Consider the following 13,978-nt stretch of genomic DNA (forward strand, 5'->3'; position numbering starts at 1 on the left):
TTTTCTATATGATTTTTATAGTTTAATAAAAACTTAAAATGCAAAAAAAGAAAACTTTGGAGAACAGGTTGTATGCATTTATCACAACTCATCAAGTGCTATGTTTAAGATTTATGTATTTCATTGGATGTAAATTTTACCTTGAAGAAAGAAAAGAAAAGAAAAGAAAAGAAAAGAAAAGAAAAAAAGAAAAGAGCTACATTTAAGATTCGTATATTTCATTGGATGTAAATTTTACCTCAAAGGAGAAAGAAAGAAAGAAAAGAGAAAAGGAAAGAAAAAGAATTGCAAACAAATACTGAACTCTAGTTAATGATCTGCCTGCCAAAGTCTTTTAGTTTGAAGTATACTAATATCTACAACTTACTTTGAAATGCATCCAAAAACATGAAGTGGATTGATGGATCACTGGGTGTTATATGTAAGTGATGAATCACTAAATTCCATTCCTTGAAACCATGATTACACTATATGTTAACTAACTTGGATTTAAATAAAATTTTTAAAAATAATAATAATCAAAACTTTGAAGAAAAAAAAGAAATGGCTTGATGGATGGATAGAAAAATACCAATTTTAAAGTCTGAGTTGAGACTACATGGGTATTCACTATACAGTTCTCTCAATTTTTTTGCGTATTTGAAAATGTTATATTAAAATGTTGAACAAGATAGTCTGAGGAGTGGAGGAAGAATTCGCCCCATTTCTTTATGAAGATAAATGTTGGCTTCAGCCCACTGAGGACCTAAACGCGTCCACTGCAACTAGCAAGAGACAGGTATCCAGCAGAAATAGCACAATTCCTGGGAGAAGTGTTTCAGGAGATAGCAATGCCCAGGGGAGCTGGTGGCACCCAGGCAGAGATGGCTTGGTGTGAACCTGAAGAGATTCCTTTAGGAGGCTTAGGTGACAGAGACACCAGATGGTAACTAGAGCAAGAGAAGAAGAAAACGGTGGGTGATCCGAAGTAGATGTCGAGACTTGTTTATAAACACATGAGAGACATAACCTGGGTTTGCACCATCATATAGAACCAAGCTGTCAGTTTCTCTCTTTGGCATTTCTTTAAGTCACAAATGTTGAAAGTACTCATCATTAGAATCTAAAGCAATCTGCTGTGTTTGGCACATTAAGCTGAAGAAAAGGATTTTATACCTCTAGTCAGGGTCAAACGTTTCAACACTTTCCCAGTTACAGGAAGCATTGTATTTGTACTCAGTGAAGAAAGACTAAAAATACAGGTAAATGAAACAAAACATTTGCTTGAAGTTGGCACCTGTGTTTGTCCTTGCAGGAGCTATACTAAATAAAGACACAAAGCACTAAAATGGAAGAATGCATATTTTCTCCATCGTGCCCGTGGTTTCGGAGACATACTGCCTTAAGAATTAGCCCATATCCAGCATTTTTTTTGGTACTTGTCGTCACCGTCCTTCTTGTTTTTGTAATTGAGATGTAATTGACATATAACATTGTGTCCAGGGTTTTCTTGATTGTTGAAGAGTGATCCTGGGAGAAGGACCTTCCATTTCCTCCTTAGCATTCTAACCAACAGATACGGTCAGAACTCACGACCTCCAACATTAATGATTCTCTTTCGATCTCTTTCTAGGGTTTTACCGATATTTTGCTAGAAAGAGTCATGCATGGGGGAGCCAACATTACAGGATTCCAGATTGTCAACAATGAAAACCCTATGGTTCAGCAGTTTATTCAGCGCTGGGTGAGGCTAGATGAAAGGGAATTCCCTGAAGCCAAGAATGCACCACTAAAGGTAATGTTCCATGGCATGCAGAAACCTTAGGCCAGCTTTTCACAGCATCTCAGTGTGCCCTTTATATATTTATGGCCTTCCTGTGACCAAGTCGTCTTCGCTCAGAAAGGTTTCAAGGATGCTAAAAGCAAATTGCAGGTGCCACTGCTGCATTGGAAAACGACACTTGCAAATAAAGACGCTAAGGAGAAGGAGGTCTTTTAAAACCTGGGGCTTGGGAATGTTAACTAATTTTTTAATGAATTTCATTTGTAACATGCTCATAACAATTTACAATATTACAAGAACCTGAGTTGGGCAAAGAGTGGGGGCAGTGGGAATAGGTAAAGAAGATTGATAGTCTGCAACAGAAAATTAGATTTTACATTATTTATGTGATTACTTTGTGTTAATAAGTTTCATGAATCTCAGTACACCCGAGTGAATTGGGCTGCAATACAGAGTGCATGGTGCCTATATGTATATTGAACAGAAATGTTTTCCTGCCTGGAAAAGTATCTTTAAAAATAATTAGATTACCTATGTTGCTCATTTTCATGAAATCAAAATAAGAATATTAAAGGTAGAAAGTCATGCTTAGAGTGCACATTTTTCCCATGTGTTCCCCTATGACTAGAAATCCTATTATTTAAAAATCAGGAATTAAAACAGATAAATTAGGAAAAGTTATTAGTGTAACACAAAGGATCCGTCAAGGGTATGTTTTAAGTAACCATTCCCTTGGTGCATTGGTTCAAGTATGAAACTGACTTTAAATTCTTCTTTCCTTATAGAGTGAAAGTATGTATGTACCATAGCTGTGGGATCCTTGTGATCAAGAACAGGAATCAAAGTACAGTTAAGGCCTTTCCCTAAAAAAGGAAAAGGGGTGAATATTTCTTTTCTCATGGTTTCAAGATACCCATCCTCACATTCTTCCTGGCAAGAATAGAATAACCGAGAACAATAGAGACATGGGCCAGAGAAGAGACACATTCTGTATCACCTAGTCAGTTTCACCCTAAATGAATCACATCAGAACATAATACAAGTGGGCCCTTACTTTATACAATCGGTATGTTCTAGAAAAGTTGTGCATTAAACCTAATTTATTCATTCATTTAAGCCACTCACTAGTTAAATGGTATTCTGTTGTTGTAGTGATTTTAGTATACATGCCAGATTTTCCTAGGGCAGTCCCATTTTAAAACATTCTGTCCCATGGTCAGATCAGGTGTCCTCAGATGTTTCAGCAAATATGGTCTCAATCCCTGTGATGTTAGGGTTAGCGTTCGCAGTCAGATCTTTTTTTTTAGGATAATTATTTTATCCGTTTTTTATTGAGATATAATTGACATATAGCATTATATTAGTTTTAGGTATATAGCATAATGATTTGACATATGTATATATTGCAAAATGATCACCGCAACAACTTTAGTTACCATCCATCACCGCCGTAGGTACAATTTTTTTCTTGTGATGAGAATTTTTAAAACCTACTTCTCTTAGCAACTTTCAAAAACACAATCAGTAGGGGCACCTGGGTGGCTCAGTCGGTTGAGCGTCCTATTCTTGATTTTGGCTCAGACCATGATCCCAGGGTTTTGGGATCACACCCCACATCGGGCTCCATGTTAAGTGTAGAGCCTGGTTAAGATTCTCTCTCTCTCTCTCTCTCTCTCTCTCTCTCTCTCTCTCTCCCTCTGCCCCTTTCCCCTTCTCATTTTCTCTCTCTTTCTCTCTTAAATTCATACATACATACATACAGTATTGTTAACTATAGTCACCATGGTGTATATTACATCCCCAGGACTTACTTCTTTTATAACTGGAAGTTTGCACCTTTGACACATTTCCCCCATCCCCTACCACCCATCACCCATCTCTGGCAACCACAGATCTGTTCTCTATTCCTATGAGTTCAGGGTGTTTTTTGTTTTGTTTTGTTTTGTTTTAGATTACACGTTTAAGTGAGATCACACAGTATTTGTCTTTCTCTGTCTGACTTAATTTCACTTAGCATAATGCCCTCAAGGTCCATCCATGTTGTTACAAATGGCAGGATTTCCTTCCTTTTTTGTGACCAAATAGTATTCCACTGCATGTATGTACCACATTTTCCTTAACCACTCATGTGTTGATGGACACTTAGGTTGTTTCCCTGTCTTGGCTCCTCTAAATAATGCTGCACTGAACGTGGGGGCACAGGTATCTTTTTGCAATAGTGATTTTGTTTCTTTTGGATTAATACCCAGAAGAGGAATTGCTGGGTTGCACAGTGGTTCTATTTTTAATTTTTTGAGGAGCCTCCATAATGTTTTCCACAGTGGCCGCACCAGTTTGCATTCCCACCAGCAGGGCAAGAGGGTTCTCTTCTCTCCACATTTTTGCCAACACTCAATGTTTCCTGTCTTTTTGATAATAGCCATCATAACAGGTGTGTGGTGCCATCTCCTGTGCTTTTGAGTTGCATTTCCTTGATGATGCCAATTTTTTTGATATACTAAATCCACCCACCACCTTGAGGTGAGCTTACACAAATTTAGATTTTTCAGAAACTGCCTGTCCACTGCTTTTCCATCCTTAGATTTAGCAGGTAATGGGTAGAGGCAAGAAATTCACTTATGCACTATGTGCCAGGCACTGTGTTAGCCACAAAACAACGGACAAGGGTAAAAGGACGAAAAGGCTACTACAGGGTAGTTTATGTTTGCTCAGAAGTTATAGAGGTTCTACAAAGGAGAAGAAAAACAAGCTTAGCTCTGGATTAGTCATTGATAACTCATGGTGTGTATAAAGTAAAGTCCTCAGAACTTGCTGAGAAGAACCATTTAAGAGTAAAACCCTTTAAATGCTACCTCTTTCAGGCAAAACACTTAGTTTCTATTCCTTGTATATATTGACAGGCTCTACTAGGGATGAGGCCAGTCATCCCTAAGAAATGGAATATCTGAAGAGATGGTTCAACCTTCAGATTATTTGTGCCTAGTATTAGTCATGGAAACTTGCTCTATATCAATCAGACAAAAAGCCCACTTTAAAAAAGTGACGTATAATATTTTTGATTAGGAAATAAAATTGTCTCCAGATTAAAATCCTACTGCTTAATTTATTCTATATTTTATGAATGTTTCCTTTTGGGGCTTTTTTTCTTTTTACACGCTCACACACTGGTAAGTAGAAGCTGAAAAAGCAGAAAATTAAATAGCTATTTTGGCATGGCTTGGAATTGCAGACAATTTATGCAGTCAGCTGGAAAAGAAATCACCACCATGTTGGCTTTGTGTAGTGCTAGAGTGGACAGACACAAAGATTTTTTTTTTTTTTTTGCATGAAAGAACACATGCCCCCTGTCACAGTCACACTTGAAGATTTGCTCCTGAAAGAAAAGTAACACGAGAAAAGTCAAAAAAGTAAACGGATAGTTGTAAAGACGACAATGTACTCGCTCCCGGGTGTATTGGGACATCCTTAGAGAGAGAGAAAACTCCTCCTGGGACATTTTGCTTCATTAAAAATAACAATAGAATTCTATATCCTCCCAGTATTTGTCACCCCTGAAAAACAGGGGCCAGCTTATTTTAATCAGATTTGTTGATTCATTTAATGAAAAGGCACCTTCCTTGTCAAATCGCAGATGATCAAATCCCCAGTATTAAGTGACTGGCCTCATCCCTAGTAGGCTATCAGTATATCCAAGGAATAGAAACGAAGTGTTCTTGCCTGAAAGAGGTAGCGTCGTGAAGTATTGCCTGTGAATTGTCACCGTTATCAGATTTAAAACGCAATAACAATTGTAATTTTCTACAGTCGAAAACCAGCTTTGGTTTTCTGCTCCCCCCACGAAACAAAAACTGATTTATTGCTGGCCAGAGGTCCTAGTTCGCCAGAAACATGGTCCAGACAGAAATGATTAATGTTTCCCTCCAAATTAATTTCAAGCTGTCTAACTTAGCTATTTCCATTTTCCCCTAAGTAAACACCAGACCTGAATTTTCTATTACAAACAGCAATAACCAATCTACATATGCCATCCGTTAGCTGCACATGTATTTTTTTCTCTATAAAGGACCTGGCCTTTTAGTAGTCGCTCACTCAATTCAAAACACAGGACTGAGAGCAAGGGAGAGACTCCCTTGAGCCATTCGGTCTTAAAAATCTTAACATGGGCACACACGAGGTAAGAGGCATCATTCTAGAATGAATCAAAGTCAGGCTTGCCCTGAGAGATCTCTTGATTCAAATAATTAAGAGGGTGACTTCATAGAGTACGAGGTGGAGAGTACGAAATGAAAATTCTAAGGAGCAAGGCACGTGTTGAGGGTATCGTTTGTCGTGATACCTTGTTTTCCACATATCCATTTCAGTATACATCTGCGCTGACGCACGATGCAATACTGGTCATCGCAGAAGCTTTCCGCTACCTGAGGAGGCAGCGAGTGGATGTATCCCGAAGAGGCAGTGCTGGAGACTGCTTGGCAAATCCCGCTGTGCCCTGGAGTCAAGGAATTGATATCGAGAGAGCTCTAAAAATGGTAAAGACCACGCTGGGGGGGTGCCTGGGTGGCGCAGTCGGTTGAGCGTCCGACTTCAGCCAGGTCACCATCTCGCGGTCCGTGAGTTCGAGCCCCGCGTCGGGCTCTGGGCTGATGGCTCGGAGCCTGGAGCCTGTTTCCGATTCTGTGTCTCCCTCTCTCTCTGCCCCTCCCCCGTTCATGCTCTGTCTCTCTCTGTCCCAAAAATAAATAAAAAACGTTGAAAAAAAAAAATTAAAAAAAAAAAAAAAAAAAAGACCACGCTGGGTTATTGGGGTGGGGGGCGGGGGGCCTTATAAAGACACAAAAAAAGTAAGACCTCAGTCTTGAAAAAAGCCATCCTAAAGGGAACAGGATCCGAGTCTAAGAAGGGCAGAGCACGCAGAAGAGGAGCACCGGCATTTATTCATCAAAATCTAGAGATCGCAAACCAGAAGCTTCTTCCTCGAAGCTTGAAACATTGTCAGTTGAGGGCAAACGAATATGTAGTTCTGTGCTACACTGCGGGTAGTAAATCAAACCCAGTACCCTCAAACCTGATGGACTGAACATGTAAACAACTTCAAACTTTCTAACCTTTCCAGGCACGTGGTGTTACTTTGGGGGGCTGGGATATTCTGTAGGATGCTCCTAACTTGAAGGTAGACATCACAAAGGACGGCGGCATCCTCTGGCTCAGCAGACAACTCATCAGCCCGGATGGACCGTGGAGCTGAGCCAGGGTGGCAGTCGTTCTGTTGCCAGAAAGAACCTTTACAACATGCTAATCTACATGGTGAAATGCAGAAATATGATACGTGTCTAGGCCTGCTTAGGAAACCTTTTTTCCCGATGCCCCAGAGAAAAACCTAAAGACAAGTACCAGAAACCAGGAAGGAGACAGTCAAATAGGTCACTTGTTTTTAGTATTTACTGGTAGGCGATCATTTAAGACTTCAGGAAGTACCCTTTGAACAGATCTCATTCTTTACACCAGGAGCAGCGTCGGTCATTCATTGCAGCTTTCCGAGCAGGAGCTCTTTCCTGAATATTTCGTCTGATGCTACATGTGCCTGCATGCATTAGAATGAGCCTTCCAGAGTACAAGTGCCTCTTATTTCTACTTATGTAATTATCCCAATGTTTGGGATATCCAAAGAAACAAACTGATAGGCAATGATAAGATAATTCTGTGCCCAACCCAGTAAGGAAGAATCCGTCATGGCCTCATCACGTACATCATTTTGTGTAGTTGGCTCTCCTTCTGCTGCCTTAAATTTGCCAAGTTGGAAGCACTCAATCAAAAGGGGTTAGTAGCCCCTGTGTCTCTCTCCAAGAAAGAGAGATGACTCATTCTCCCATCATGCAGATTTTTATGTCATTATGTCAGTTCCCTAACAAATGCCCTAAGTGTAGTTTTATGGAGGTAGCACTGCACAATTTTGAAGAGCAGTTAATTAAATTCAACCTTCATAGCAGTTACAAGATTTGTACTGTCAGGTGAAACATAATGATGACTGAAATACAAAACTCCCTCCGAGTAAATCAAAAGGAGTTTTCGTCAACCAAATCTCAAGGGGCAAGTACCAGCATCTCCAACGGACTCCCCATTCATGGCACGAACAACAAATAGAAAATGGCTACCGGAATGAAGGATAAGAAATCTATCTGGCTAGGGAAAAAACTAGATTGATCACACCATTGCGCAAATAGTTTCTGCACGTCTAACTCACTTATAAACCTCGAGTTATAAGCCTGGTAAGTAACCTTCCTCCCAGGCCCTAAGGATCAAACACTCAACCAAAGGGATGCTTTACCAATTTCTACAGGCCAACTTCTTCCTGCTGTAGCAGAGAGGCTGGAGAGTATCAACATTTTCCAGAAGCGCATGTTCCCTTTGTGATAAATGCTCAGTAAAATTCCACTGTTCAGAGGGACTGCGAGGGAAGACGGTCTGAAGTACTAAAGGTTTTACTATAGTAAAAAAAAAAAAAAAATCCCATTTTATTTAATTAAAAGTGACAATGCATGTGTAAATGCCTCCCTCACTGTGACTAGCACGTAGTTGTTGCTCAATAAATCATTCTCTTCCTTCAAAGAAATCTGGCAAACATAATCACTGCCTGATAGAGTCTCCGAAGGGGCCTGTTTTAATGAATAAATAAGCATACCCCTCAGTCAGTAAATATTTATTGAGCACCAATGGCTGTGTATCAGGCTCAAAGTTAGTATGCAAACATGAAATAAGGTGAGGAGAGCTCACACTTAAATTGTTAATATGTAGGCTCACCTGGGTGGCTCAGTCAGTTAAGCGTCCCACTTTAGCTCAGGTCATGAGCTCATGGCTCATGAGTTCGAGCCCTGCGTCGGGCTCTGTGCTGACAGCTCGGAGCCTGGGGCCTGCTTCGGATTCTGTGTCTCCCTCTCTCTCTGCCCCTCCCCGACTCACGCTCTCTCTCTCTCAAAAATAAATAAACATTAAAGAACTGTTAATATGCAAATAAATGTACTTAAAGCCACTTGAAAATTGGGTAATCTACAGACTGTGCAAAGATCAGCCTGAGCCTAGCCTTCTGGAACATGGCATGATTCTAAAGCATTAAAGCTTGTCCCTTTGTTCAGCAAACATTTATCAAGCACCTGCTCTATTCCAGTTCCTGTACTAGCTGCTGAGAGCACAGGAAAAGAAGGTCTCTCATCTTGAGATGTTCCCAAACTAGTAAGGGAGATGGAAATACAGAGATGATTAAAATGTTATGGTTAGGTTCTCCAGAGGGTGCTATGGGAACCCAGAGGAGAAGCACCTAATAATAGACTGGAGTGGAGCAGGGGTGGGGGGGGCGGCAATTAAAGAAAAGTTCCCAGGTGGGATGGTGGGGAACCGTAACTGACATTCACGTCATTGAAAATAGACTTCCCTCTGATTCTACTTCTGTTCACCAGAAGTTTTCATCGTGGAGTCTCGAATCTGGACGTACCTAGACTGGTGTCCAATTTGTCTATTGTGTTTAAATACACAATAGATCTTTAGATCTTTAGATCTTTAGAAATATACAATCCTTAACGACACTTGAAGCCTTTGCTATTTTCGGGAATGAAGGATTTCCTTAATAAGTTCCTATGCCAGTGTGTCTGCCCTACCTACCTGCTCTCCTAGAATTCAAAGCCCAGAATGGGGTGTCAAGAACCCTTCTTGCGGGGCGCCTGGGTGGCGCAGTCGGTTAAGCGTCCGACTTCAGCCAGGTCACGATCTCGCGGTCTGTGAGTTCGAGCCCCGCGTCAGGCTCTGGGCTGATGGCTCGGAGCCTGGAGCCTGTTTCCGATTCTGTGTCTCCCTCTCTCTCTGCCCCTCCCCCGTTCATGCTCTGTCTCTCTCTGTCCCAAAAATAAATAAAAAACGTTGAAAAAAAATTTTTTAAAAAAAAGAACCCTTCTTGCATCACAGTGTACCCCAGACAGGCTAAGCAATTTCTATCTCAACAAGGGACTTTTACTTTAGCCGGAAGTGTGACATCACCTTCTCTGCGAGCCTGAGCTGACAATGGTGCTTAGGTTTGTTGGGTCAGTAGAACAATCATCTTGTCTTCAGGAAGTCACATTGGAGCCTTTCTCTTTGAACGAGAAGGTCATTTTCCCATCGGTGGTGAACAAGCTCCCTTTCCTTTCAAAAGATGCTCCCTAATATTTGACCTCAGTTCTCACTTCCACAGCACAAGCCCATTACCACTGCTGACTTGCTAAGTAGCTTGCCACTTTCTGGAAGTAATAAAAAAGTATTCTATCCTTTCATCCTAGGAAAAAGAGACAGATGCTTTTCCTTTGAAGCAAATGGCTTGACCCTTACCAGATGAAACATTCCAGTGACTTATATTTATAGAGGGTCTTGAGTGCAATGTCCCTGAACCGTAAAATAATTGGTGAGAAAATCTCTCCACCTGGGAGGGATGGCCTTTTATTAGTTCACAATACTGGGACAGACCCAGGAAAAATTGTGACATATGTGAATCTTCAGGTGGCATCCCACATGGGTGTCCAGGCTCTTCTAGTACCTCTGTCTTTCTTATCTAGTACCACATACCCCTGATTCCTTAGACTTCACAAATTTCATCAGTGTATGGTTTATCCCTCCAAGGCCTGGCTCACTGCTTACCTGTTTGTAGCTGGGCATAGGTCAAATAAGAGGAAAATCCACCCCTGTTACTGTGGAGGCTGGTAAATAACACTCTCAAGAAAAAGAACTAAATTCATTTCAATTCACAATAATTATCAATATAGCCCGCAAGTATTACAATGCATACATAACGACGTGCCAGACACAGTTCTGAACGTTACATGTGTATAACTCATTTAATCTTCCCACAACTCTAAGGGATAGGTACTAGTGGGATTTCCCATTTTACAGATGGGGACACTGAAGTGCAAAAGCATTAGGGAGCACACATCCAAGGTTATACAGTTAGTAGGTGATGAAGCTAGGATGCGAATCCAGGAGCTCCAGAGCCCCTATTACTGAAACCAATTTATGTTATATTGGGAATGCTAAGACACAGCCACAGCCCTCATGGAACTCACAGTTTAGAAGAATGCATTATGCTAGTTAAGAATACCCTCAGGCTACTCCCTTGAGAAGAGACTAATGATAGAAATCTCACACCCTTGAAAAAGTGGTGGTAGGGCCTTCCCGGGATCATATAGGTAACTGCCTATCATCCACTCGAAGCTTCACAAAATGCCAGAGAAGAAATAAAGATCCATATGGACTTGATCTGGTGGATTGAGCTCAATGACTCAAGATCAAAGTTCTCCAAGCTTCTAAGATCTGTCAGCAGACCTCATCCCAGAGACCTAGAAGGCAGTAATGCGGTGGTATTTTAAAATTTTACATTTTTCCTTCCTACCAGGTACAAGTACAAGGAATGACCGGAAACATCCAATTTGACACTTACGGACGTAGGACAAATTATACCATCGATGTGTACGAGATGAAAGTCACTGGCTCTCGAAAAGTAAGTAGCCAAAACAGATACACAAAGACAAAGTCTTTCACAAGGTGACAGCACTCAGGTGCAAGAAAAGAGATGTTAGAAAACACATACAAAGCAAATTCCCACACATCATTTTTGCCTTTCTGTTGGCAAATAGTGTAGATACGCAGAGTTGTTTTGCGATCAGAGTGTTCCATCTATACGCATTCTGAAAGGAGTGTTTCCCTCGGAGTCTCTCCTATAAAAGTGATAGACTTGGGGCACCTGGGTGGCTCAGTCAGTTGAAGTCCAATTCTTGATTCCAGCTCAGGTCATGATCTCATGGTCATGGGATCGAGCCCTGCATTGGGCTCCACTCTCAGTGTGGAGCCTGCTTAAGATTCTCTCTCTCCCTCTTTCTCTGCCCCTCTCCTCTGCTCGTGTGCATTCTCTCTCTCTCTCTCTCTCTCTCTCTCTCTCTCTCTCTCTTTCTCTCTCTCTCAAATAAAAAATAAATAAAATAAAAGAGATAGACTCAAGAATTATTAACGGCTTCTAACAATAGAGGGAAGGAATCACAAATTTTACAGCATGTTGTTATTTAAACAAACTGCCAAGGTACATACAGTTTTAGCAAAAGAATCAGAAAGTAGGTACCTCTCCAGTAGGTATCTTTGCCACCTCACCCCCCTGCAAAGGACTCTGGACAAAGTACGTTTCTCTACAGCTAACTTGTACAATGATCACTTTGCTTCTATCATACTGATAGTTAAGTTAGGCATGAAATGAGGATTTTGCAGCCATTTGATAAAATCCTAGAATGTAAAATAGCTTGGGTCATTTCTACAGGACACTCCTTGGTTTCCCACCCTGACATCCTAGCTTTCCCACAGTTCAGAGCAAAGCACTCTTCTGCTGCATGAGTTTAAAGGGGAACAAAAGGCTAACCGTCCTACAGTGGGCTGAATTATTTTACAAAATACCACTAAAGGCGAAGTGGGGATGGGAACCCCAGGATGAAGGTTTGTATCACAGTTGGGTTCCTGGTGGGGGTGCCAAGACAGAGGGAGACAGGACATCAATGCTTGGAAAGCTCCGGTAACTAAAAAGAAAGTTTTATTCCACAACAGCACTTGAATTTCATGCAGTACTTTTTGAGTGAAAAAAAAGGCAACCAGGTCAAATGTCTGCTCTTTCTAGGCTGGCTACTGGAATGAGTACGAAAGATTTGTGCCTTTCTCAGATCAGCAAATCAGCAATGACAGCGCATCCTCAGAGAACCGGACCATTGTAGTGACTACCATTCTGGTAAGTACGAAGGGAAGGTAGGTGGGCTTTCTGTACAGCAAGACTTCTTTCTGTAAAGCATTATTCAGCCAGTACAAAAGACCTCAGTTTCAAGCAGTGAAAACATCCAACAGGTCAGCTTAGGAATCTCTCAAACGATCTTGCTATGATCATGAACAGAATGTCTTTTTAAAAAGAAAAAGAGGGGCGCCTGGGTGGTGCAGTCGGTTGGGCGTCCGACTTCAGCCAGGTCACGATCTCACGGTCCGTGAGTTCGAGCCCCGCGTCAGGCTCTGGGCTGATGGCTCGGAGCCTGGAGCCTGTTTCCGATTCTGTGTCTCCCTCTCTCTCTGCCCCTCCCCCATTCATGCTCTGTCTCTCTCTGTCCCAAAAAAAAAAAAAAAAAAAAAAAACGTTAAAAAGAAAAAGAATATGGGGGGGGGGGTGCCTGGGTGTCTCTTTCAGTTAAATGTCTGACTCTTGATTTCAGCTCAGGCCATGATCTCATGGTTGGTGAGATCAAGCCCTGCATCGGGTTCTGCGCTGACAGTTGCAGAACCTGCTTGGGATTCTCTCTCTCCCTCTTTCTCTCTGCCCCTCCCCTACTCTCTGTCTCTATCAAAATAAATAAACTTTTTTAAAAAACAGAAAAAGTATAGGAATTTGGGACAGTTCCATATATCATTCTCTTCTTTGCCACCCCCCACGCACGTGCACGCACACACACACACACACACACACACACACACATACACTCACTAAAGGATTGAGGTTTCATCTGGACTTGGAATCTAACTTTTCACCGTGGGGGAGACAGCATTATGTGAAAGAGAGAGTAGGTTAGGGTTAATGTTAGGTCTACCACTAACCTGTGTTTAACTGTGCAAGTCACAACTTCTCTGAGCCACAGGTTACGTTTCTTTTAATTTATGAAATGGGTATCATAATGTCATAAGACATAAGACATATTGTTTCAAGGCAATATTCACCATTTAAAGCTTTCCTGCAAAATTCAAAGCATGGTTGACACACAAGATAGTGTTCTCATTTAGTTTTAAAATGTTTTTTTCCAAAAGCTGGTATGTTCTTACTACGTGAAGTACAAACCAGGGTTGAAAATGAGTATACCCCTAGGTCTGACGATGTAAATAAATGAATGGAGATTTAGCTGAAGTTTACCTTTGACATGCAAACAGACATGTCAAATCCTCATTTTGTCCTAGGTACTGTACTAGGCCGTGAGGATGTAGAAATGAATAAGCCACAGACCCTGACCTCACAAAGATCACAGTGGTTCTTAAGGGCTTGCCTGGGCTGGCTGTGGTTCCTGCATGGGAAATCCTGAGAAATCAAAGGCAGTTCACCTTCATGTAAGAGAAATACCTCTACCCAGTTTGCCTAAATCAAAGGCTTTACAAGTGGAAACTGGTCCTGCTTTCAAACCCTCAAAAAGAACT

The 13,978-nt window shown here is 41.3% G+C and overlaps 1 protein-coding gene and 1 long non-coding RNA gene across 10 annotated transcripts in view; one reads left to right on the forward strand and one right to left on the reverse strand.

Annotated features, from left to right (window-relative positions):
• GRIA3 (glutamate ionotropic receptor AMPA type subunit 3) overlaps positions 1-13,978 on the forward strand; it is a 268,497-nt gene that overhangs the window by 178,789 nt on the left and 75,730 nt on the right. For all 7 annotated transcript variants that reach the window (XR_009257263.1, XM_058714193.1, XM_058714191.1 and 4 more), the window contains 4 exons: positions 1,613-1,774; positions 6,124-6,291; positions 11,172-11,276; positions 12,435-12,542. Coding sequence is in view for 6 of the 7 variants with exons in the window: in XM_058714193.1 (XP_058570176.1) it covers positions 1,613-1,774; positions 6,124-6,291; positions 11,172-11,276; positions 12,435-12,542 (543 nt within the window). In the remaining variant the exon portion in view is untranslated. The remainder of the gene's footprint in view (positions 1-1,612; positions 1,775-6,123; positions 6,292-11,171; positions 11,277-12,434; positions 12,543-13,978) is intronic.
• Positions 1-13,978, reverse strand: part of LOC131502940 (uncharacterized) — a 160,530-nt gene that overhangs the window by 79,037 nt on the left and 67,515 nt on the right. The gene's annotated exons all lie outside the window — the stretch shown is intronic.

This window comes from Neofelis nebulosa, chromosome X, assembly GCF_028018385.1.
Source record: "Neofelis nebulosa isolate mNeoNeb1 chromosome X, mNeoNeb1.pri, whole genome shotgun sequence".
NCBI lineage: Eukaryota > Metazoa > Chordata > Mammalia > Carnivora > Felidae > Neofelis > Neofelis nebulosa.